The following is a 26,021-nucleotide window of genomic DNA, read 5'->3' on the forward strand; positions in this document are numbered from 1 at the left end:
ACGTAAAACGGGAAGGACCATTTCCGCCCGGCTCCGCCCCTCCCCTTCTTGTCAAGCCAGGAGTCCCTGCGCAGGACCGGAAGTGGTGCTCGGGGAGCGTTCCCGGGGCTGGTGAGTCCTGGGCGACGTGTTCACGTGTGGGCAGCCTCGGGTTAGCGTACGCCGTGGAAATTGTGGAGGTGCCTTTGCGAAAGGAGGTGTAAGAGCAGACGGAGGCAGTAAACTGGCTTGTGGCATAAGAGCATAGAGCACCAGTGTGGCAGAGGTCCTAGCTCAGGAGCTTCTGGCAGTGCCTGGTTTCTTCACTGTCCTGGAAAAGGTCTAAGTGGGACTGAAATGTCAGATAAGGTGACGTAAGAGGGTGCAGTTTGCAGGCTGTAAAGTGGGCCCTACTAATGTAGCCTTAAAACAGTGCTTACTCTGGGCCAGGCATTGTTCCCAGCTGTACGGTTAAATCTTGTGACAACAGTCTAAGTAGGGCACTTTTATTCCCGTTCTGCAGAAGGTGAAACAGCAGGGTTTGGGAAATATGTCACACAGCTGTGATTCTGGTTGTTCCTTGCGTTTCAGAATCGGACTTCCAGCCTGCCATGCTGTGCTGCCTCCCAGTGTTAATTGTTGCATCAAGCTACGCAGCTTTGCAGTTTCCTAAAAATGGAGAGTGTTCTATGTTATTTCCAAGGGTTCTTTCAAATTTAGCAGTAAATAACTCAAAACTGGTATGATGGCTCACTAGGGCTTCGCTTTCAAGACCTGCCAGATTTTTAGAAGAGTCTGGAAAGTGGGGGCAGTATCAGAACTTGGAAATTCGAGAGTGGAAATGGTATAAGGACCTTTTGAAGGTCCTTTCCGAGACCCTAGGCTCCAGTAGATTTTGTAGTCTCAGCATCACTTCTGTTTTGTTTTGTTTTTAAGAGAGGGACAGCGTGTGGGGGAGGGGAAGAGAGAGAATGAGAATCCCAAGCAGGCGGCATGGATCCTGAGACGGGGCTTGATCCCACAACCCTGGGATCATGACCGGAGCCAAAATCAAGAATTGAGTTCTCAACCAACTGAGCCACCCAGGCGCCCCATTCAAATCATATACTGGATAAGTACTCACATCTCCTAGTAAATATTTCTGCAGGGGAAAAAAAAAATAGTTCTTTCAACAAATTTGTTAAACATTTTTGTTGAAAAATTTGTTTCTGAAATTACTGGGTTATGACTATTTGATAAAATTTACAATTGGCTATGCTTTGCTGGTTAATTATTTTGCCTGCAATGAAGGCTTTTCTTCAAAAACAGAAATGTTCCTAGAATCTTAATGGAATTGACAGTGTTTTGTACAGGGACTAGAGGCTGAAGATGTTTATGAAGAAAAGCTTTATTTGAGGCACCTGGGTGGCTCAGTCAAGCGTCCATCGTCATTTCAGATCATGATCTCATGGTTCCTGAATTCAAGCCCTGCATCAGGCTCTCTGCTCTCAGCACAGATCCTGCTTCAGATTCTCTGTCCCTCTCCTGCTCACACTCTCTCTCTCAAAAATAAATGTTAAAAAAACAAAACCAAAACTGTATTTAAGAAAATAAAGGACGGGGCACCTGAGTGACTCGGTTAGTGTCCGACTCTTGATTTCAGCTCAGGTCATTATCTCCCAGTTTGTGAGTTTGAGCCCCTAGTCGAGCCCTGTGCTGACAGCTTGGAGTCTGCATGGGTTATTTTCTCTTTCTCTCTCCTTCTTCCTCTCCCCACCGCTCCCCCACTTGCACTCTCTGTCTCTCAAAATAAATTTAAGAAAAAGTTGAAGGAGACTTTGAAGGAAGGATAATATTTAGAGAAATGGAGAAGGGAGCAGGGTGGTTGAAGCAAGGATGGGGAGAAAACTAGGGTGTGTTGGGGGCTGAGGAGGTGGGAATGAACATTTGTGTGTTATGTACCAGGCTTGTGCTAGGTGATTTACACATATTAATTGATTTGCTTCTATAGATGGTCTTATATTTTGGTTATAGTATCTCCCATTTGGTAAATGAGAAAACAACCTCAGAGAAGCTAAGTGACTTACCTAAGATATATGCTGGTAAGTGGCAGAATCAGCTTTTGAACCCAGGAATACGTGACTACGGCTCTTTTGCTCCCATGCTTTGCTCCTCAAAGGTCCAGGCTTAAAGTGTACATATATACCATTCCTTGTGTATTGACCTCAGATACTCAGTTTTACCTGATCTCTCTCTCTCTCTTTTTGTTGTTGTTAGTGCTCAAGCAGGGGAGAGGGGCAGAGAGAGAATCTTCAGCAGGCTTCATGCTCAGTGGGGAGCTCAATGCTTGATCCCACGACTCTGGGATCGTGACCTGAGCTGAAATCAAGAGTCAGACGCTCAACCAGCTGAGCCACCCAGGCACCCCAGTTTTACCTGATTTCTGTATGTTGTTATCTCGTGTACGCCTCATTCCCACAACAGTCCGGCTTGTTCATTCCCTCATCTGCAGCTCTTCCCGTTCCTTCATGGATTTGAAGGTTCTCCTTTCCTCCTTGAATGACTTTGCATCCCTCTCACTTGCTGAGAGTTGGGACAATGTTGGATTATTGGTGGAACCAAGCCCACCACACACTGTAAATACACTCTTCCTTACCAATGACTTGACGGAGGAAGTGATGGAGGAGGCACTGCAAAAGAAGGCGGATCTCATTCTCTCCTACCATCCGCCTATTTTCCGACCCTTGAAGCACATAACCTGGAAAACCTGGAAGGAGCGCCTAGTGATCAGGGCTCTGGAAAACAGAGTTGGTATTTACTCTCCTCACACAGCCTATGATGCTGCACCCCAGGGAGTCAATAGCTGGTTGGCTAAAGGGCTTGGTGAGAAGACTCTTCTTTCATGTTTAGTATTTTCCCTACAAATGCTTTGAAATTTTAGAATGTCTTTCCAGTAAAATTTTAACTGCTTTAGATGTGGGTAGCATTTTATTTTTATATATTTAAAAATAATGTTGTGAAATCTGGCCATTAAATTGCATTTGAATAATAGAATTTTCATCCTTAATGAATAAGGAGAGCACAGGAAATCTTCATTGCTGGCCTGAGCTTTGAGTCCTCACTCACGTGGCTCAGTGCCTAGCAACCCAGAAATTCAAGAAGTGCTTGTTAAATTGAGTTGAAAGCTCAGATCTCTCCAGAATATTCTTCGTATGTCAGTTAGGTAGAAATCAGATTTTCATTGAATGCTTACTCATGCCCAGCACAGTGATGGAATTCAGCCTATGTGTTTTAGCTTTATTTTTAGTTAGTTGTTTTATTTTACTCATTTGGGGCTGAGCCTTTTATGATGACATAATCTGAATTGATGTGGTCAAGTAGTTATGAGCATTTGCAACCTGAATAATGGTTTACATGAATAAATTTAGTAAGCAGTCGCAATTCTATATATCATCTAAAATTGCATGAGTCAAGTTTTTGTGATATTTACGAGTCTTCTGGAAAATAATTCTGAATTTTATTTGATTTTATGTGTCAATACTAAATCACTAGATTATGGGGACTTTTGAACATATGTGCAAGGGATATATTCATGTACGTATATTTAAGCATCAGTCTTTAAAAGCTCATTTCTTAAAATTTTGCCCATAATAGTTTATCTTTTTAATTAAAAAAAAAAACACCCCACAATTTTATTCCTAGGAGTTTGTACCTCCAGGCCCATTCATCCTTCCAAAGCTCCCAACTACCCCACGGTGGGAACGCACAGAGTAGAATTCAGTGTTAACTGCACCCAACACCTGGACAAAGTCATTTCTGCAGTGAAAGAAATTCCAGATGTTTCTGTCACTTCTTTTTCTACTAGGTATGATATATTTTTCTTCTTTTTTGTGTGTATTTATCTGTAAGGATCTTAACTCTAGTATTGCGGTCTGAAACAAATTGTCTTCCCCCAGGGTGGGTTTACAAGGCAGCCTACTTCTTATTTGCATGTAGGTGCTCTAGGAGAACCATGGGGTTCTTTTCGAAATAATAAAAATGACAAGTAACACTTAGATTTTCTAGGTGGGAGAGACTATACTATGCCTTTTATTTACAAAGTTTCTAATTCCCCTCATAATGTTGAAAGGTGGTTTTTACTTTAGAGTATATAGATAAGCCCTACTGGCACACTGATTACATAGTTTTACCAATTTCAAGCAGATCAATGATTCTCAAGCACTTTAACGGAAAAAGACATTCAGGGGCCTCTTATAAGGCCAATCATTTATTTAGGGCAGAGATACCAAAATGGTGTCTTTAGGAGATTTTCTTTGAAGCTAATTTATCCTAACATCTTTTTAAAAAAATAGTTTATTTAAAAATTTTTTTTAAAATGTTTTATTTATTTCTGAGAGAGAGACAGACAGACAGAGCATGAGCAGGGGAGGGTCAGAGAGAGAGGGAGACACAGAATCCAAAACAGGCTCCAGGCTCTGAGCTGGCAGTCAGCACAGAGCCTGATGCAGGGCTCAAACCTACGAATTGCGAGATCATGACCTAAGCCGAAGTTGAATGCCCAACCGACGGAGCCACCCAGGTGCCCCTGTAACGACTTTAATAAGATGGAGAACTGTTCAGGTTACAACAAAAAGAGACTCTTGTGAGTGATTTTTAAGTGTAGATACCTTGTAATAAAATCATTGCAAATGCATTCTAATAGTGTTGAGGAATTTAAAGAATCTCAAGAAAAATTATAGAACTTTGTATAGATTCCAGTTATAGATGTCTTTTACCATATTGAAATACTGTGTAAGTACTGAAATTAAAAAAATTATACACATCATGAAAATTTCAAATAGTGTAAAAGTCCTCCTTGTTCCTTCTACTCAATTCCAATATCCTCAATTGAGGTTACCTTTTCCTTTGTTTTCAGAGAAGTGGGTATCTTTCCAAACATGTACAGCAACATGGAGAAATGTGTATTTTTGTGTTTTTGTTAAATTGTTAATTAAATGATATGCTGCATTTGCCTCTTTTACTGAATAAGATGTCTTAGAGATCTTTCGATGTAGGTATAGAAGATGTCTTTAACTGCTATGTAGTGTTTCTTATTATGGATCTACTGGAGTTCCTTGAAGCATTTCTCTTCCTAACTGATGAGCTTTTTACTTTTTTATTTGTTTGTTTATTTTGTGAGAAACTGAGACCACGTGAGCATTCTGAGCCAGAAAGTAAAGATACAGAAATCACCATATAGCTGTCAAGTTAAACAAGCAAATAAAATGGTCTAGGCAGAGGGTATAAAAGAGATAGAAGAATCTGTGACCGAGTCTCTAACCCTAAAAAGTACCCCTATGTGATACTGGGTGTCAGCTATACTTAAAACACATTAAAAAAAAAGTACTATACTAGGGCACCTGGGTGGCTCAGTTGGTTAAGCATCTGACTAGGACTCAGGTCATGATCTCATGGTTTGTGGGTTTAAGCCCAATGTCCAGCTCTGTGCTGACAGCTTATTATGGATCTACTGGAGTTCCTTGAAGCATTTCTCTTCCTAACTGATGAGCTTTTTACTTTTTTTTTTAAGTTTGTTTATTTTGTGAGAAACTGAGACCACGTGAGCTGGGGAGGGGCAAAGAGAAAGGGAGAGAGAGAATCCCAAACAGGTAGCGCAGAGCCTGATGGTGGGCTCCTAATTCATGAAACCAAGAGATCTTGATTTGAGCTGAAATCAAGAGTCAGACACTCAACCAACTGAGCCACTCAGGCACCTCTCCCCCTTTTTTTAAACTGATGCACATTTAGTTTGGTTTTAGTTTTTCCTTATTATGGGTAAATCTGGGATTTGTGATTAGACTGAGGTCCAGGCAGTTTTTCCTTTTTCTTTTCAAAGCTCTACAGATGATTCCAGTGTTGACCATCACTCTTCCAGATTCTTTTAATCTGTCTTTCAGTTCTAGAATTTTATGATTATATTTAGAGTTTATGGTTAAATAGAAAACTTTTCTAATAACAGTCTTTTTGGAGATGCTTTAGGGCATTACTTCTCAGTGTTAAGACCTCCAACAGAATTTTGGCTTCATTCTAGAGCTATATAATTAGAATGGGGTTTGCCTGAAATCTGTCCAGGAGATTCTTGTTTCAGTGATTTGAAAAATTAACTTCTTTTAGGACCTTAAAAAAATACAGTTTGGGTGCACCTGGGTGGCTTGGTTGAGTGTCCAACTTTGGCTTGGGTCATGATCTCATGGTTTGTGACCTTGAGCCCCACATTGGGCTTGCTGCTGTAAGCTTGGAGCCTGCTTTGGATCCTCTCTCTCCCATTCTCTCTGCCCCTCCCTTGAGCACTTTCTCTCTCTCAAAAATAAACATAAGAAAAAAAGAAAATACCATTTTTGAAAATAAGAAATTTAGTTTGCCCTAGCCCCATTGATAGAAGTTCTGTTTCATTGGCTCTGTAGAAGGGTCCACTAGCCATCATTTCAAGAAGCTAGCAGATTTCTGATGCACACCTGGGGTTAAGAACAGTTCTAGAATAGTAGTTTCAAAGTGAGGTCCCTGAACGAGCATTATCAGCATCACCTGGAACTTGTTAGAAAGGTAAATTCTAAGACCCCGCCTAGACCTACTGAATCTGAAACTCTGGGCATAAAAGTCAACATTCTGTTTTAATAAGTCTATAGGGAGATTTGGATGCCTGCTGAAATTTGAGAAATAATTATTTTTTTAAGTTTACTCATTTTGAGAGAGAGAGGGAGAGACAGAGAATCCCAAGCAGGCTCTGCACTGTCAGCACAGAGCCTGACTGGGGTCTGGAACTCACAAACTGAGAGATCATGACCTGAGCAGAAGTCAAGCGTCTGACACTTAACCGACTGAGCCACCCAGGTGTCCTTGAGAAATAGTATTTTTGAAAAAGTTTGGGATTGAATCCTTAATTTCATGTAAATCTTTTTTTTTTTTTTTAAGTTTATTTTGAGAGAGCAAGTGGGGGAGGGAGAGAGAGAGAATCCCAAGCCATCTCTTCACTGTCAGTAAGGATCCTGATGTGGGGCTTGAGCCCACAAACTGAGATCATGACCTGAGCCAAAATCAAGTGTCAGATGCTTAACTGCTTGAGCCACCCAAGCGTCCCCTAAATTTCATGTAAATTTAATCTTTATTATAGGAAGTTGTAAAGTGTGGATTATTTATAATATGTTTTACTTATATTCATCCTAAAATAGCAAGTGATTTTTTTTTTTAAATAGGACTGATGACGAAGAACAAACACGGGTTAGTCTGAATTGTAGTCAAGAGGCTTTGTTACAGGTGGTGGCTTTTCTTTCCCAGAACAGACAATTCTATCAGAAGACTGAAATTCTGTTACTGGAGAAGGTAATAAAAATATATTACTGTGCATTTTTGTTTGGCAAATTCATTTGTAAGTTGTTATATCAAGAAACTGTTAACTGTTACCTAAAGAAGTATAAGGTGGTGTTGAGGACATAAAATGCCCTGGAAAATACACTGTTTTGAGAAAGGGAGACATTCCAGGAATGGGAAAGTGTTGGCAGAAGTTTTAGTTCATTCAGACTGCTATAACACATTTGGGCTGCTGTGAAAAAATATCTCAGACTGGATAGCTTATGAGCAACAGAAATTTATGTCTCACAATTCTGGAGCATGGGAATTTCCAAGATCATGGTGCTGACAAGATTTGGAGTGGTATCTGGAGAAGGCCCACTTCCTGATTCATCAGTGCTGCTTTATCTCTGTGTCCTTTCAGAATGCTTTCTTAAGGTAAAAACTTAAAAACTGAACCCACATATCCTAGAATTCTCTGGACATTTTTTACTTAATGGATTCCACAGATACTTCAGTATATACAAATATTGACCTTATCCCCACATCTTGCCTTTGAATATTACTTTCTTCTATTTCATTGGTGTCATCTTCTACCTGATTATTCCAAGTTTACACAACTCTCCCTTGCCTCTCATAAATCCATGCCTACTGATTCTGTCCCCAGATTTATAGAATGTGTCTCTTCTCTATTTGCTATGTCACCACAGTAGTTGAAACTCTCCTATTCCAGGTGACAAAAGAGGAGCAGTCTCCCTAGTGGCACGTGAAGGGTGACAGTCCATGGTTTTTTGCATAGTGTACTAGCCATGGCCTCTGTCTCCATTCCTTGCTCTGCACATCAGCTGTAGTTTCTGCTCCTGGATCTACCTTTCCACAGGAAAGCTCGTACCTTTCCACATTTTACCCTGTCCATTTCCTACCACACTGTACTTGACGTTACTCACCCTCCCCTTTTTTAAATTTTTTAACTTTTTTCTGGTCTAGGAGGCCTAAGTTTTGGTAAAACCTTTGATTCCACTTCCTCCAAGTACCCCCGCCCCAAGTCCCAGCTCATATATTTTGTCATTTCTTTATATATCATTTCTTTGTGCTCCCATAAAATGGTACCTGTATTGTATTTAAACACTTTTATTTTGATTATTTAGCTACACATTTGCGTCTCAGGAGACTGAACTCTTGGAAGTCAGAGAATGTTTTTGTCAGGTTTGCATCCCTGAATTTTAACCTAGAGCTGGCTATAGTAAGCTCACAGTGTGCATGTTTTATTGATCTCAGTATTTGCTATATGCTTCTAGGACTTAGATGGACAGTTTTTCTAACTTGTGTTTTTCTTCAGCCTCCACTTCCACAAACTGGGATGGGACGGTTGTGCACACTGGATGAACCTGCTTCCTTGGCAACCATGATTGAGCGAGTCAAAAGGCACCTCAAACTAGCTCATGTTCGCCTTGCTCTCGGGGTAGGAAGGACCTTAGGTAAATATGTCCCATTTATTTGTCCACTGTACTTACTAATAATGTAGTACTACATAATATTTGGTCAAAAGTTGATGGTTTTGTTTGTATTAACGTAAGTGAGGAAAACATGTTAGTTCTTGGGAGATGACTGGCTTTTTTTTTTTTTTTTTCATTTATTTGTTTTTTGAGAGACCGAGCACGAGAGGAAAGGGCAGAGAGAGGGAAACATAGAATCCGAAGCAGGCTCTAGGCTCCGATCTGTCAGCACAGAGCCTGACGCGGGGCTCGAAGACAACCGTGAGATCATGACCTGAGCCAAAGTTGGCCGCTCAACTGACTGAGCCACCCAGGCGCCCCTTATTTTATCAATCCAGGTGGTCTAGGTTATGCTGTGGTGTACATCTGATTTGACTCAAACAAGATTTATGTCTCTCTCTTACTCTGTTCATTTCAAGTCAGCAGGAGAAGCCTTCTCATCATAGACTGATTGCTATTGCAGAGGGGGCATTTTGCATGGTCTTAGACCATCAGTTAAATGCCTAGAAATGATACATTTTCTATTCAACTCATTGCCCAGATGAATCACATTTGAACACAAGTCAAGGCATGAAGCACAGTCCTGTTGTGGGCCAGGAAAGGAGCTGGAAGCTATTATTACTCCAATTACAATGCAAGTGTTCTATTTTATAATACTGGTGACATTGTACAGTGAGGTGCCAAGTGATCCACTGCAGTTTCTGGGTCTTATAGCCACAGTCTTGGTTTTTGGCGTTTCAGTAATGCTGCAGTAAACATAGGGGTGCATGTATTTTTTTCTAGTTAGTGTTTTTATTTTCTGTGCATAAATATCCAGCAGTGGAATTACTGGGTCATAGGTATTCCTATTTACAATTTTTTAAGGAACCTCCATATTGTTTTCCACGGTGGCTGCACTTATTAATGTTTCCACTAGCAGTGCATGAGGGTTCCTTTTTCTCCACATCCTTGCCAACACTTGTTATTTTCTTGTCTTTGTTTCCAGCCATTCTGAGAAGTGTGAGTAATCTCTCAGATTGTGGTTTTGATATGCATTTCCCTGATGATTAGTGATGTTGAGCATCTCTTCACATGTCTTTTGGCCATCTGTATGTCTTTGGAAAAATGACTTTTCAGGTCTTCTGCCCATTTTTAAGTTGGATTATTTGTTTTTTTTTAGTGTTGAGTTATAGAAGTTCTTTATATATTTTGGACGTAAGCCTTTTAGTAGATATATCATTGCAAATATCTTTTCCCCGAGCAAATTGCCTTTTCATTTTGTTGATGGTTTCCTTTGCTATTCAAAAGCTTTTTATTTTGGTGTAGTCCCAATAGTTTATTTTTGCTTTTGTGCACCTTCCCTGAGGAGACCTATCTAGAAAAGTATTGCTAAGGCCAGTGTCAGAAATTACTGCTTATGTTTTCTTCTAGGAGTTTTTTGGTTTCATGTCTCACATTTAGGTTTTTAAACCATCTTGAATTTATTTTTGTGTATGGTAGAAGAAAGCTGTCCATTTTAATTCTTTTGCATGTGGTTGTCCACTTTACCCAACACCCATTTTTTTTGGTTTTGTTTTTTTTCTATTGGTAACCAACTTTATATTTTTTCTTTTATTTGTTTTTAATATAATTTATTGTCAAGTTAGCTAACATACAGTGTTAACAGTGTACTCTTGGCTTTGGGAATAGATTCCCATGATTTCATCGCTTACATACAATACCCATTGCTCATCCCAACAAGTACCCTCCTCAGTGCCCATCGCCGATTTTCCCCTCTGCTCCTCACCCCCCATAAACCCCCAGCTTGTTCTCTGTATTTAAGTGCATCTTATGGTTTGCCTCCCTCTCTGTTTGAAACTATTTTTCCCCCTGCCCTTCCCCCAAGGTCTTCTGTTAAGTTTCTCAAATTCCACATATGATTGAAAACATACTTATCTTTCTCTGACTGACTTATTTCACTTAGCATAATACCCTCCAGTTCCATCCATGCTGTTGCAAATGGCAAGATTTCATTCTTTCTCATTGCTAGGCAGTATTTATTCCATTGTATAGATAAAGCACATCATCTTTATCCTTTCATCAGTTGATGGACGTTTATGCTCTTTCTGTAATTTGGGTGTTGATAGCACTGCTGTAAACATTGGGGTACATGTGACCCTATGAATCAGCACTCCTGTATCCTTTTGATAAATTCCTAGTAGTGCTATTGCTGAGTCGTAGGGTAATTTCTATTTTTCACTTTTTGAGGAACCTCCACATTGTTTTCCAGAGTGTGGCTGTACCAGTTTGCACTCCTACGAACTGTGCAAGAGGGTTCCTGTTTCTCCACATCCTTGCCAAATCTGTTGTTTACTGAGTTGTTAATTTTAGCCACCCTAACCGGTGTGAGGTGATATCTCAGTGTGGTTTTGATTTGCATTTCCTTGATGATGAGCCATGTTGAGCATCTTTTCATGTGTCTTTTGGCTATCTGGGTATCTTCTTTGGAAAACTGTTCATATCTTCTGCCCATTTCTTCGCTGGATTATTTGTTTTTTGGGTGTTGAGTTTGGTAAGTTCTTTATAGATTTTGGTTTAACCGACTGAGCCACCAGGCGCCCCTCTTTATAGATTTTGGATACTAACCCTTTATCTGTTGTGTCATTGCAAATATCTTCTCCCATTCTATTTTCATTTGTTTTGTTGATTGTTTCCTTTGCAGTATAGAAGTTTTTTGAGGTCCCAGTAGTTCATTTTTGCTTTTATTTCCCTTGCCTTTAGAGACATGTCAAGTAAGAAGTTACTGCGGCTGAAGTCAAAGAGGTTGTTGTCTGTTTTCTCCTCTAGGATTTTGATAGTTTTCTGTCTCATAGTTAGGTCTTTCATCCATTTGGGTTTATTTTTTTTGTAATAAAGTGGTCTGTTTTCATTCTTCTGTGTGTTGCTGTCCAGTTGTGTGTTGCTGTCCAGTTTTCCCAGCACCATTTGCTAAAGAGACTTTTTTCCATTGGATATTCTTACCTGGTTTGTCAAAGATTAGTTGGCCATACATATGTGGGTCCAACTCTAGGTTCTCTACTCCATTGGTCTATGTGTCTGTTTTTGTGCCAATTCCATACTGTCCTGATGATTACAAACTTTATACTAGAGGCTAAAGTCTGTAATTCTGATGCCTCCTGCTTTATTTTCTTTTTCAACATTACTTTGGCTATTCAGGGTCTTTTGTTCCATACAAATTTTAGGATTGTTCCAACACCATTTGTTGAAGAGACTTTTCCCCACTTGATATTCTTGCCTCCTTTGTTGAAGATTAATTGACCACCATATATAAATGGGAGTATATTTATGGTATACGTGTCTATTTTTTTGCCAGTACAGTACTGTTTTGATTATTTTTTTTTTTAAATTTTTTTTAATGTTTTATTTATTTCTAGGAGAGAGAGAGAGAGACAGCATGAGCAGGGGAGGGTCAGAGAGAGAGGGAGTCACAGATTGAAACAGGCTCCAGGCTCTGAGCCGGCAGTCAGCACAGAGCCCGACGCGGGGCTTGAACCCACGAACAGGCGAGATCGTGACCTAAGCGAAAGTCGGACGCTTAACCGACTAAGCCACCCAGGCGCCCCAGTACTGTTTTGATTATTAAACCATTGTAGTATATGGTTTTTTTTAATGTTTATTTATTTATTTTGAGAGAGAGACAGAGAGATTGAGCAAGGGGGAGAGGCAGAGGGAGAAAGAGAGAGTATTCCAAACAGGTTCTGCACTGTTGGCTCAGTCCCATGAACTGTGAAATCATGACCTGAGCAGAAATCAAGAGTTGGACCCTTAGCTGACTCAACCACCCAGGTGTGTCCCTATAGTATATCTTGAAATTGGCAAGTGTGTTGCCTACAGCTTTGTTCTTTCTCAAAATTGCTTTGGATATTCAGGTTCTTTTGTGCTGCCATACAAATTATAGTATTATTTGTTACAGTTTTGTGAAAACTACTGTTAGTATTTTGATAGGGATTGCACTGAATCTATAGATTGTTTTGGTAGTATGGTCATGTTCACAATATTAATTCATCAAGTCCATGACAGTAGAATATCTTTCCATTTCTTTGTGTTACCTTCACTTCCAGCAGTGTTTTAATAGTTTTCAGAGTATAGGACTTTGACCTCCTTGGTTAAGTTTATTCCTATTTTATTCTTTTTGGTGCGGTTGTAAGTGGAATTGTTTTCTTAATTTCCCTTTCTGCAACTTCATTATTAGTGTATAGAAATGCAACAGATTTCTGTATATTAATTTGTATTTTGTAACATTGAATTCCTTTATTATTACTTTTGGTGGAGTCTTGGGGTTTTTTGTGTATGCTATTATGTTGTCTGCATATAGTGAGAGTTTCACTTCTTTCTTAACAATTTGGATGCCTTTTATTCTTTTTTTTTTTTAATGTTTTTTATTTATTTCTAGGAGAGAGAGAGAGACAGCGTGAGCAGGGGAGGGTCAGAGAGAGAGGGAGTCACAGACTCTGAAACAGGCTCCAGGCTCTGAGCTGGCAGTCAGCACAGAGCCCGACGTGGGGCTCGAACCCATGAACCACGAGATCATGACCTAAGCGAAAGTCGGACGCTTAACCGACTAAGCCACCCAGGCGCCCCTGGATGCCTTTTATTCTTGTCTGATTGCTATGACCAGAACTTCCAGTGGCAAGAGTGGGCATCCCTGGCTTGTTCCTGATCTTAGAGGAAAAGCTCTATTTTTCACCATTGAGTATGATGTTAGCTTGTGGGCTTTTCATATGTGGCCTTTATATATTGAGGTATGTTTCCTCTAAACCCACTTTGTTGAGAGTTTTTATCATGAACAGATAGCCAATTTTATCTTGTTTTGTACCTGTTGAGATGATCATATGATTTTTATCCTTCGCTTTGTTAATGTGTATTACATTGATATTCTGACTATTGAAGCATCCTTGCATCCCTGAATTAATTCATTTTGGTTGTGGTGAATGTATTGTTGAATGTGGCTTGCTACTATTTTGTTGAGGCTTTTTGCATCTATGTTCACCAGGGATATTGGTCTATAGGTTGGCAGTGTCTTTGGTTTTGGTATCAGGGTAATGCTGGCCTTGTAGAATGTATTTGGAAGTTTTCCATCATCTTCTATTTTTTGGAATAGTTGAAGGAGAATACCTATTTTGTTTTCTTAAGTAGTTAGTTTATTGTCAAGTTGGTTTCCATATAACACCCAGTGCCCCCCCAACAAGTGCCCTCCTCTGTGCCCATCACCCCCCTTCCCCTCTCCCCCACCCCCATCAGCCCTCAGTTTGCTCTCAGCATTCAAGTCTCTCATGGTTTGCCTCCCTCCCTCTCTCCAACTATTTTTCCCCTTCTTCTCCCCCATGGTCCTCCGTTAAGTTCCTCCTAATCCACCTATACGTGGAAACATATGGTATCTGTCCTAGGAGAACATATATTAAGTCTTTAGGTGTTTGGTAAATTCATCTATATATCTAGACTTGTATTTGTTGGGAGTTTTTTTGATTACCCATTAAATTTCATTGAATTGGTCTGTTTAGATTATTTATTTATTTGTTTATTTATTGTTTTTATTTTAGAGCACGTGTGTGCCAGGAGGAGAGGGACAGAGGGAGGGAGAGAACCTGCTTAGGTTCCACACTCAGTCCATCATGGGACTTGATCCCATGGTCCTAGGATCATGACCTGAGCTGAAATTGAGTCAGACACTCAACCAACAGAGCCACACAATGCCCCAGTCTGTTTAGAGCTTCTATTATTTCCCGATTCAGTTTTGGAAGATTGTGTTTTTCCAAGAGTTTATCTATTTCTTCTAGGTTGTTCAGTTTGTTGGCATATAATTTTTCATAGTAGTTTCTTTGTATTTCTGTTGGGTCAGTTGTTACTTCATTCATTTCTGATCTTTTTTTAATTTGGGTCCTCTCTGCTTTTGATGAGTCTGGCTAAAAGTTTATCAATTTTGTTTATTCAAAGAAGCAGCTCTTGGTTTCCTTGATCTTTTCTATTGTTTTTTGTTTTTATTTTAGTCTATTTCATTTATTTCTGGTCTGATCTTTTATTTCTTTCCACTAACCTTAGGTTTTGTCGTTCTCATTCTGTTAGATGTAAGGTTAGATTGTTGAAATATTTGTTACTTGAGGTAGGCCTTTATCACTGTAAATTTTTCTTCCACTGCTTTTTCTGTGTCCCAAAGATTTTGGACCATCGTGTTTTCATTTTCATTTGTCTCTATGTATTTTTTGATTTCTTCTTTGATTTCTTTGTTGACACATTGGTTGTTTAGCTTTCACGTGTTTGTGGTATTTTCCAGTGTTTTTCTTGTGATTGATTTCTAGTTTCATGCCATTGTGGTTGGAAAAGATGCATGATATGATTTTGGTTTTCTTAAACTTATTGAGACTTGTTTTTTGGTCTAACATGATTTATCCTGGAGAATCTTCCATGTACATTTGAAAAGAAGATGTATTCTGCTGTTTTGGGATGTAATGTTCTGTATGTATCTGCTAACACGAATGGGTTGTTCAAAGACACTGTTTCCTTATGGATTTTCTACCTGGATGATTTATCCATCAATATTAGTAGGTGTTAAAGTCCCCTACTATTATGGTAGTATTGTCAAACTTTCTCTTTATGTCTGTTAATACTTATTTTATGTATTTAGGTGGTCTAATGTTGGGTGTAAAGATATTTATAATCATTATATCTTCTTTTTTCATTGATTCCTTTACCATTATTTAGCACTCTTTCTCGTTACATCTTTGTTTGAAAGTCTACTTTGTATTGCTACCTCAGCGCTGTTTTTAAATTTTATTTTTCTTTTGCTTTCATTTGCATTGAATCTTTTTCCATCCCTTTTCTTCAGTTTGTATGTGTCTTTAGGTCTGAAGTGATAAAACATGAGACCCTTTTATATGCTGCCTACAAGAAGACTCACTTCACCCTATATATTTGATTGGTGCATTTATACCATTTACATTTAAAGTAATTACTGATAGGTATGTGCTTATTGTTATTTTGTTAATTGTTTTTTGGTTATTTATGTAGTTCCTCTCTGTTCCTTTTTTCTTCTCTTGCTCCCTTTTCTTGTAATTGGTGATTTTCTTTAGTGTTATACTTAGCTTGCTTTCTCTTCTGTTTTTGTGGATCTGTTATAGATTTTTGTGTTTGTGGTTACCAGGAGGTTTCTCTATAGGATTCTAAGTATATAGCCATCTACAATTGATGGTCACTTAAGTTGGAACATCTTTTTTTTTTTTATGTTTGTTTATTTTTGAGAGAGTGAGAGAGAGTGTGGGCAAGCTTGCACATTGGAGGGACGAGAGAGAGGGAGACAAAGTATCTGAAGCAGGTTCTACACTGACAGCAGAGAGCCTGATGTGGGGCTCGAACTCATGAACTGTGAGACCATGACCTGAGCTGAAGTCCAACACCCAACCGACTGAGCCACCCAGGCAACCCAAGTTGGAACACCTTATAAAAGACTTCTTTTTTATTCCCTCCATGCTTTGTGTGGTATCGTATTTTACATCTTTTTATTCATAAGTATTGTCTAATTATGGCTTTTTCTTTTCTACTTAAAGAAGTTCTTTAACATTTCTTTGTAAGTCTGGTGTAGTGGTGAGGAGCTCCTTTAACTTTTTGCTTGTCTGGGAAACTTACTTTATCTGTCCTTTAAATCTGAATGATAATATGGCTAGGTAGGTTTTGTTTTTTTTTGTTGTTGTTGTTGTTTTTTGAGAGAGAGAGCACATGATCAGGGGAGGGGCAGAGCAAAGGAGACAGAATCTCAAGCAGACTCTCCAGTGTCAGCACGGAGCCTAAGGTGGTGCTTGAACCCATGAAACCATGAGATCATGACTTGAGCTGAAGTCAAGAGCTGGATGCTTAGCTGACTGAGCCACCCAGGCACCCTCTGGGTAGATTATTCTTGATGGTGGGTTTTTTTTCCCTTTTATTTAGCATTTTGAATATATCATGACCCATTCCCTTTGGGTATGCAAAGTTTCTGCTGAAAATCAGCTGATAGCCTTGTGGGGTTTTCTGTATAAATATATACTTTTTGCTTCTCAGTTGCTTCTTTTAAAATTCTCTTTATCTTTAGTCTTGGATATTTCGATTATTATGTGTCATGGTGTGGACCTCCTTGGGTTGATCTTGTTTGGACTCTCTGTTTCCTTCTTCAGGTCAGGGAGGTTTTCAGCTATTCTTTCTTTTTTTTAAATTTATTTTTTATTAAAAAATTTTTTTAATGTTTATTTTTGAGAGAGAGCAAGCATGAGTGGGAGAGGGGCAGAGAGAGAGAGGGAGACAGGATCTAAAGCTGACTCTGTGCTGTCAGTGCAAAGCCCAACATGGGGCTCAAACTCATGAACTGTGAGATCATGATCTGGTCTGACCTTGGATGCTCAACAGACTGAGCCACCTGGGCTCCCCAACTGTTATTTCTTCAAATAAGTTTTCTGTTTTTTTCTCTCTTCTTCTGGGATCATATAATGCTATGATTATTCACTTGATGTTGTTGACGAGATCCCTTAACCTGTCCTCATTAAAAATTTTTTTTTCTCTTTGCTGTTTAGGTTGGCTGTGTTCCATTACCAGTTTTTTCTTTTTAAAATTTTTTTTAATGTTTTATTTATTTCTGAGAGAGAGAGAGTGTGTGAGCAGGGGAGGGTCAGAGAGAGAGTGAGGGAGACCAGAATCTGAAGCAGGCTCCAGGCTCTGAGCTGTCAGCACAGAGCCCATTGTGGAGCTCAAACCCACAAACTATGAGATCATGACCTGAGCTGAAGTCGGATGCTTAACTGACTGAGCCACTCAGGTGCCCCCATTACGTTTTTCAGATCACTGATCTGTTCTTCTGCATTCGTTAATTCCTCTAGTGTATTTTTCATTCCAATTATATTTTCCAATTCTGATAGGTTGTTTTTTAAACGTTTTATTTTTGAGAGAGTACAAGTGGGAGAGGGGCAGAGAGAGAGGGACACAGAGGATCTGAAGTGGGCTCTGCACTGAGATGTGCAGACTTGAATGTGGGGCTTGAACTCACAAACTGTGAAATCATGACTTGAACCAAAGGTGATGCTTAGCTGACTGAATCACCCAGATGCCCCTGATAGGTTTTTTAAAAAAAATATTTTCTGTCTCTGTTGAAGTTCTCACTGAGTTCTTCCATTCTTCTCTCCAGTCTGGTGAGCACCTTTATGACCTTTTCTTTAAACTCTACCTGGTATATTGCATGTCCCTGTTTCCTTTAGTTATTTCTCTGAAGTTTCCTTATTCTTTCATGTGGAACATATTCCTCTGTCTCCTCATTTTGCTTGACTTTATGTGCTCACTTCTATGAGTTAGGTGGAACAGCTGCTTCTCCTCAGCTTGAAGGAATGGTCTTATGTACGGTCATCCCTGATTAGACTGTGTGTGCCTGGTGACTGTGGCGGGTTGGCTGGAATGGTGTCGGGCATGGGCCGGGAGTCCCAGGGCACTCTGCTGGCGCTGCCCTAGTGGGATGATTGGAGCTAAAGTGGGTGTGGACTGGGGTGCTCCTGAAGCTCTCAGAGAATGCCTTGGCAGGATAACTGAAGCTTAAGTGGAGGTAAGCCAGTGTCCCAGGGTGCCCTGTGCACTCTGTGGAGCTGAGGTGGGGCATGGGCTGGTGGGAGGGGAGCTGGAGTGCTTTGCGCAGGGGGCACCCTGGCAGGACAGCTGTAGCTGAAATGGGTACAGGCCAAGGGGTCCCAGGGCTCTCTGTGCAGAGGGCACCCTCAGCCTCTTTCTCGAAATACTACTAATGGAATGACCACTAAGGAAGTGTCCATTCTAGAAGCCTTAAGTGCTAAATACTTGTTGGATTTGGGCTTCAAAGTTTCTGTTATTATACTCTTCAGCAACTCTTGAGATGTTCTTTTGAGTTAAATATGATATTTAAAAATACATGTCAAATCAATTTGTAGCATTCCTGTAACTAGCCCTTTGAGTCCCTCACCTGAGAAAGAGCTAGTACCTGCCTATACCTCTCACTGTTGCTTGAAAACCCAGCAGGGGTCCCTGTACCAGCCTTCTGTGGGCTTGTGCCAGCCATGTTCATTTGAGGGAATAATAGCCGTGCATTGGGTTATTTTTGCAATACCAAAGAATAAACTATCTGCTTGTATGAAGATGTGTTTTGTTATTTAAAATTCAGTAAGCAAAGTTCATATACTGGTAATGAGAGCACGAGTGAAACCTGCATTATGTGAAAGATTCTTGATACAAATTGTAATGTTAAAATGAAGGGGAATTGTAAAGTATTGGTCTCTTGTTTCCTTTATTTTGAAGAGTCTCCGGTCAAAGTCGTGGCCCTGTGTGCTGGTTCTGGGAGCACCGTGCTGCAGGGGGCCGAGGCCGACCTTTACCTCACAGGTAGGATAGCTTTTGAGTCTCCTTTTTGTGTGTATCCTTCCCAACCTTGGTTTATTTTTTTACAAGAAAAAAAAAATGGGTTTTAGGCCAGCACCTGGCATTAATACCTGTTGTTTGAACCTGAACTAAACAGGAACTACACTGAAATTGGAGACCGACTATATTCTTTTAGAGGGGAAAAGAAAAATTTACTATTAGATTATCTTAAAAACTTATGTCCAGCATTTATTTAACCTGTGTTCTTCCTAAACATTCTCATAGATTTTATGTCTGTTAATGGGACACTTTGTACCTTTCCACCTTAGCTTGAAAATGGTTCTTACTCAGACCTAAAGCCAGTGACTAATTCCTGTCATTTCTACCTCCAGAATCTTTTTTTAAGGCTTATTTAGTTTTGAGAGAGCGTACAAGAGCGAGGGAGGGGCAGAGACAGAGAGGGAGAATCCCAAGCAGGCAGTGCAGTCCGATGCAGGACTTAAACCCATGAACCATGAAATAATGACCTGAGCCAAAATCAAGAGTCGGATGCTCAACCAGTTGAGCCACACAGGCATTCTGTCCAGAATCTTTATAGAGCCTTTTCCTCTAATCTCTATTCAGGCATCATCTCCTTCCTGAAATACGTAAGTCTAATCTTAAGTCTTCCACATACGACCCTCAAATTAACTTTTTTTCAAAGGTGCAAATTTGATGGTGTATAATATTATCCTAACTAAAAAGTCTTTAGTGATTTCCTTCACGTGGCCTGGTCGGGCCTGAACGTTCTTTCATCCTTTTTCATGCAACCTTTACTTCTGTGGTTTTCTCTGGCTAAAATGCCTTCCTTGCCTCTTTCTTTACACTTCTAGTGATAAGCTCAGGATACCTCCTCTGAGAAGCTTTTTCTGTCTGTTTCCTTCTCTGATGGTCATGCCTTCCTCTCCAATTCCCGTTGCTTTATCCTTTTTTTTTTTTTTTAATTTTTAATTTTAGAGCAAGAATGAGCAGGGGAGAGGGGCAGAGGGGCAAAGGAAGAGAGAAAGAGAGTATCTTAAGCAGGCTCCACACTCAGTGCAGAGCCTGACGTGGGGCTCAATTCCATGACCCTGGGATCATGATCTGAGCTGAAATCAAGAGTTGGACAGTCAACTGACTGAGCCACCCAGGTGCCCCTCTGGTTGCTTTGTCCTTAACTATGCAATTCTATTGGATGGTAATCGTTCGGCTTTATACTCTGTCCTACAGGGTAACATCTACTAGGTAACATTGCCCGTCATTCAGAAAATTTGGAGGGACTTTGTACACTTGCTGCTACCAGCTGCATTTCCCCCTCTGTTCCTCCTTAGGGTTGAAAGAGGGAGTTAAGAATTACTTTTTCCAGAGTCCTTGTTGGCTTAATCAGTAGACTGATTAATCATGTGACTCTTGATCTTGGCTTAATCATATGACTCTTGATCTTGGGTTTGTAAGTTTGAGCCCCACATTGGGTGTAGAGATTACTTAAACATAAAATTGTTAAAAAAAAATAATTTTTCCACTTACAGCACCAGACTCCGGGGTCCTAGCCCTCTGGCTGTTTCCTTGGCTACTTCCTAGGCCTCTCCATTATTATTTTCTCTCCTGCCTCCCATATCCATGCCCCTTATTATCTAGCACACCCTCCTTCAAAGGCTGTTGAACTTAACATTGTCAAATCCAGAAGTACAGAGGTGCAGCATCTCTGAAAGCCTGATTTGTCTGAACTTTTAAAAATGTACATGACCATTATTCTTATAAAGATGTAAAACTTTTATAAGCCCTCAAACTTGCACCAGATTGAAATAAACTTTTAATGTGTAAGCAATTTGACAAAACTTCTTACAGCACTGTATGTGACTATTTTAAAATTAATTGTAATTTTACTTCGAAGGAATTTTATAATTATAGATAAGTTGCAAGGATAGTACAGTGGACTTTTGTATCCCCTTAAGATCACTAGTAGTTGTATTTTGCTACATTTGCATATTCTGTGTTACATACATATTCTATGTGTGTATGTATGTGTGTATAAATATGTATCCGCGGGTGTATATATAAATATATTTCTATTTGTGTGTTTCCCCTGAAACTATTTTGTAATAAATTGCATACATGACATTTTATCCCTAAAAAATCAGCATATATCTCCTAAGAACTAAGGACATTTTTTTTTTAATGTTTTTTATTTATTTCCAAGAGAGAGAGACATCGTGCGCAGGGGAGGGTCAGAGAGAGAGGGAGACACAGAATCTGAAGCAGGCTCCAGGCTCTGAGCTAGCTGTCAGCACAGAGCCCAACATGGGGCTCGAACCCACAAACCTTGAGATCATGACCTGAGCCGAAGTCAGACACTCAACCGACTGAGCCACCCAGGCGGCCCTAAGGACATTTTCTTTTATGACCAATGATCAAATAAGTCTACATTTAAATTTTGCCAAATGATCAGAATTGTAGCATTTCTTTTTCTGATTGATATTTAATCCATGAGCATACACTGCATCTCGAAGAGTTTCTCAGCTCTGCCCAGAGCATTGACATTTTTGAAGAGTATAGGCCATTTGTTTTGTGGTTATCTCTAAATTTGGGGCATGTGATTATTTCCTTATAAATAATGACTTTCTTAAAACTAGTTCCTAAAGTCTCTTGAAAGAGACTTTAAATTTTTTATTTATAAAAGGACTTTTTAAATTTTTTATTATTTTTAATTATTCTTTATTTTTAGAGAGAGTGCACAAGTGGGAAAGAGGGGCAGAGGAAGAGAGAGAGAGAACTTTAAGCAGGCTCTATACTCTGTGTGGAGCCTGATGTGGGGCTCCATCCCATGACCCTGGGATCATGACCTGAGCCAAAATCAAGAGTCAGATGCTCAACTGAGTGAGCTACCCAGGCACCCCTTGTTTTGTTTGTTTAAACTATTAAGCAGTATGTGCATAAAATAAATTCATGCAGTTCAAAATTGTTAAAATAGCCTCCCTATCTGGTAACGTGGGGAACTAGAAAGTATCTTCTTATCTGGCTGACCTTAGATGTCTGATCCGTGAGGCGTCACTTTGAGCCTAAGTTTAGGGATGAAAAGCACCAGGTCAAAGACACATAGAGGCCTCTGCTGATGTTCATCACCCTTCCTTTGAGTGTAACGTGGTAGTATCAGGGTGTTAAGGGTGATATCCTAGAAAGACCAGCAGATGGGGAGCTTGTTCTTTGTAAATGTAAATTCTCATTTGCTTTTTCTTTCCCACAGCTACCCTCCTGAGCTAGGCTTTTCTTCCCTTTGCCTTCAGCTATTACAGAGTCTTTGCAGATCCCCCTTCCCCTGCCCCGCCTTTCATGCCTTCTCCTCACAGCATTTGTAATTGTCCAGGTCACCAGACTTGTCTTTCCTGAAGCGTGGCTTCTAACTGGGCCCCTTAGTGTCTTTCTTCTTTTAGTTTACCTTTGCTATTATAGATTAAGATATTTTAAAAGATGCTTGAATAAAGACTATCCCATTTATGAAATGACATGTATTGGAGAGTAGGGGGAAGTGTGGAGGATTGAACCTTTCCCTAAGAACCTTTTCCCCTTATTTTTTGATGCTTTCACGGCTCTAAACATATTTCAAAATTATGCTTGTTATTAACAAGCTAAATTGTGTATTTTTGCTGTAAAATCAAATCATCAAATTCACAAATAGGGCTTTTAAAAATTCAGAACACTTCAGGGGGCACCTGAGTGGCTCAGTCAGTTGAATGTCCAGCTCTTGCTTTAGGCTCACTCATGATCCTAGGGTCAGGGGATTGAGCCCAGTGTCGGGCTCTGTGATGAGCATGGAGTCTGCTTGGGATTCCTTCTCCTTCTGCCTCTCCCTTGTGTGCATACTCACTCTCTCTAAGATAGAAAAAAAAGCAACTCTTGGGGTGCCTGGGTGGCAGTTAAATGTCTGGCTACTGATTTCAGCTCAGGTCAAGATCTCATGAATAGTGAGATTGAGCTCTGCGTTGGGCTCTGTGCTGACAGCATTGAGCCTGCCTGAGATTCGCTTTCAGCACCACCCACATGTGGAGGTATTTTGTTATTTAATACCGATATGAGAAGTTTTCTGAAAGTCCCAGTTGACTTAGCAGTACTCAGTTATCTTATGGAAACATTTTGAATGGGTGTTCTTTTAGATCTGGTTCCAGTGGCATTAGATGCTATTGCATACGGGGGATTAAATTCTTGTCTTGAGTCTGTCAAGGAGAAAGAATGTGGAATTCTCGTTGGGATGATCTGTCTCTTTCTAAATTGGAAGATACTTAAGAAACCTGTACTTTCTAGATTTATGTGTAAAGTTCTGCTTTTTACACAATGCAGACTTGGTGTTTCTGCAGTTATGGTTAAGCATTCCACAGACTCTGTGTCTAATGTGTAAGTATTTGCTCTTTGTTGGCAGGTGAGATGTCCCATCATGATGTTCTTGATGCTGCGTCCCAAGGAATAAGTGTCATCCTCTGTGAACATAGCAACACTGAACGAGGCTTTCTTTCTGATCTTCGAGATATGCTGGGTACTCACTTGGAAAATAAGATTAATATTATCCTGTCAGAAAGAGACCGGGACCCTCTTCATGTGATATAAAGCATACAGGAACAACAGGATGACACAGTCTACAAATCAGTTTGCTCCCAACTCGAATGCATAACGGGAATCAGAGTTAGTATCTGTCTGGAAGAATGTCTTAGAATGTACATTATTTCTGGTTTGTAAATCTGTTTCACCAAATAGTCTGTAGCTTGTATGGTAAAAACCATAATGTAACTACTATTAACAAATATTCATTATAAGATGAATTAAGCATAAACTCCAGGAAAATTCCTTAACATTCTTGGTAAGTAGCTTCTCCTTAGCCTAATTATAGATGAGATCTGTCATTTGAGATCTCTCTGCCCTTGGTTAGTTTAAAAACTTGAGATTGGAACCGTGATTTCTAGGTAGCAGCCTTTAGGGGGTGGTAAGGTCTGTCTGTATGTTCCTGTTCATAGATCACTAATGTCTCACCTCAATTTCAAAATCAGGATGAGGTTTTGTTTTTGTTTTTTCTTAATATACATGACCATTATTCATAATTACTGTCTTATTGCTTTTGGGTAACTCACCTGAAACTTTATCAGCAATACATAAAAGATGGTTAGCTTTCAAAATGATAACAGTTACCATACAATATTAATTTTGTGCTAGGCCCTCTCCGGCATGTTATAAACAGTTTCAATCCTTATAAATAAGAATAAAGGTATTATTATTTCCATTTTACAGATGAGTGAACTGAAACAGAGGTTAAGGAATTTGCCCAAAGCCACATAGATAGGGAGTGGAGTTAGGACACAAACGATGGTAACCTGGCTCCACGGCCTGTGTTCTTTACTTCTTAATCAACACTGACTGACGATAAAACTGATACAGGAATGATGTAAGGAATCCTGAAGGAAAAGAAATCCATTTTCACTGGCATGTCTCTGGCTGGTATGGAAGGTTTTTCATTTGAATTACTTGTATTCCTATTTCCAGTTTCTCTGCTGAGCTTTTTACTTTGGTAATGATGAAAGCAAATCTTGTAAAATGCCAAGAAAGGATATTACATTTCTTTTGTAGGACTCTCTTCCTACCAGTCCTCTCCTGAAGGATTTGGGATCCTGACTTACAAATTATTCTTGGTGGTTTGCTGTAATATTGATTCACTACAGAAGTAACCAATAGGACTGAGCCTTCAGAAATGCCCCCAATTAGAGAGTCAGAGGAGCCAAGAGAGAAGGTGGGAGGAGAATCAGCCAAGCGTCAGAAGCCAAGTAGAAAGCTTGGATGAGGGATGGTGGACGCCAAAGTAGAGAGAATGAGATAGACAGCTTTGAGAGACCATTCTAATGGCATTTGCCTCAGTCATTCTATGTGCTGGGCCCATAGAGAAGTGGGGAGAGTAGGACAGAAATTTGGATGATACTTTAGAGTATACTGTAATTAACTATGCTAAGGATATGCAGAGGGCTTACAGGGAAAGTTTTCTGAGGAATGGGAATAGAATTCAGCCAAGAGGTACAGTATGCTTGAACAAACACGGAGTAAAGAGAAACCGCACAATGCATTGAAAAAGCCCAGGAAGTTAATTCATTTGTTGCCAGGGAAGAAAGCAGGAGGCATAAAAGGTTATGGTTAGAGATGGTGCTTTAAGAAATAGCTTGGGACCAGTAATTTCTCAAACCTTTTTCTCTTTTTTTTTTTTTTTTTTAATGTTTTATNGGACGCTTAACCGACTAAGCCACCCAGGCGCCCCTCAAACCTTTTTCTCTTTATGTGAAGACATGGTTTCACAGTTACTCATGCTAAAGGTTGTAGATTAATTCCTTTGGATAGAGTTCCAGAAGGGATTTAATGGATCAAAGAATTCATGAGTGGACATACTTCTTGCTAAGTACATTTTTTTTTTTTTTTTTAAAGAAGGACATTGGGGTCCCCAGACGGCCCAGGGTTAAGTATCCGACTCTTGATACTGCTTGGGTCATGATCTAACGGTTTGTGAGTCTGAGCCCTGCGTTAGGCTCTGTGCTGATAGTGCGGAGCCTGCTTGGCAATCTCCCCGCCCTCCTCACCCTTCAGCTTATGGTGTCTCTCACTTTCTCTTAAAATAAACTTAAAAAAAAAGACTTACTACTACAATTTTTAAAGCTGCTTTACCAGCATGCTGGCTAGCATTTTTAAATAACTAAAAGTACTCCCAACTATATCCCTTGTAGTTTTTAAAAAATAAAGTATCACTGTGAAGATGAATTCTATATTTTCACTTGCCAAGTCTTTTGAACTGGTAACTTTAAGGTGTTGTCATTGCTTTTCAAACTTTAACGTGCACAAGAACATCTG

General features: G+C 39.8%; 1 protein-coding gene across 4 annotated transcripts; it reads left to right on the forward strand.

Annotated features, from left to right (window-relative positions):
- The first annotated feature begins 61 nt into the window (after positions 1-61).
- NIF3L1 (NGG1 interacting factor 3 like 1) lies at positions 62-24,422 on the forward strand. Of its 4 annotated transcripts, none has more exons than XM_077747576.1 (7): positions 62-111; positions 2,471-2,841; positions 3,661-3,823; positions 7,191-7,317; positions 8,624-8,762; positions 19,074-19,157; positions 23,566-24,422. In XM_077747576.1, the coding sequence occupies exons 2-7, from the start codon at positions 2,487-2,489 to the stop codon at positions 23,748-23,750; spliced, it is 1,053 nt and encodes a 350-aa protein (XP_077603702.1). In that variant the 5' UTR covers positions 62-111; positions 2,471-2,486; the 3' UTR covers positions 23,751-24,422. The 4 variants fall into 4 exon arrangements, with proteins under 4 accessions (XP_077603702.1, XP_077603701.1, XP_077603699.1 ...); XM_077747575.1 differs by having other exon boundaries at positions 70-111; positions 2,236-2,841; XM_077747573.1 differs by lacking the exon at positions 62-111 and adding an exon at positions 136-348 and having other exon boundaries at positions 2,236-2,841.
- The last annotated feature ends 1,599 nt before the right edge of the window (positions 24,423-26,021 follow it).

The sequence above is a fragment of the Crocuta crocuta genome, unplaced genomic scaffold (genome assembly GCF_008692635.1).
Source record: "Crocuta crocuta isolate KB4526 unplaced genomic scaffold, BGI_CrCroc_1.0 scaffold159, whole genome shotgun sequence".
Taxonomy (NCBI): Eukaryota; Metazoa; Chordata; class Mammalia; order Carnivora; family Hyaenidae; genus Crocuta; species Crocuta crocuta.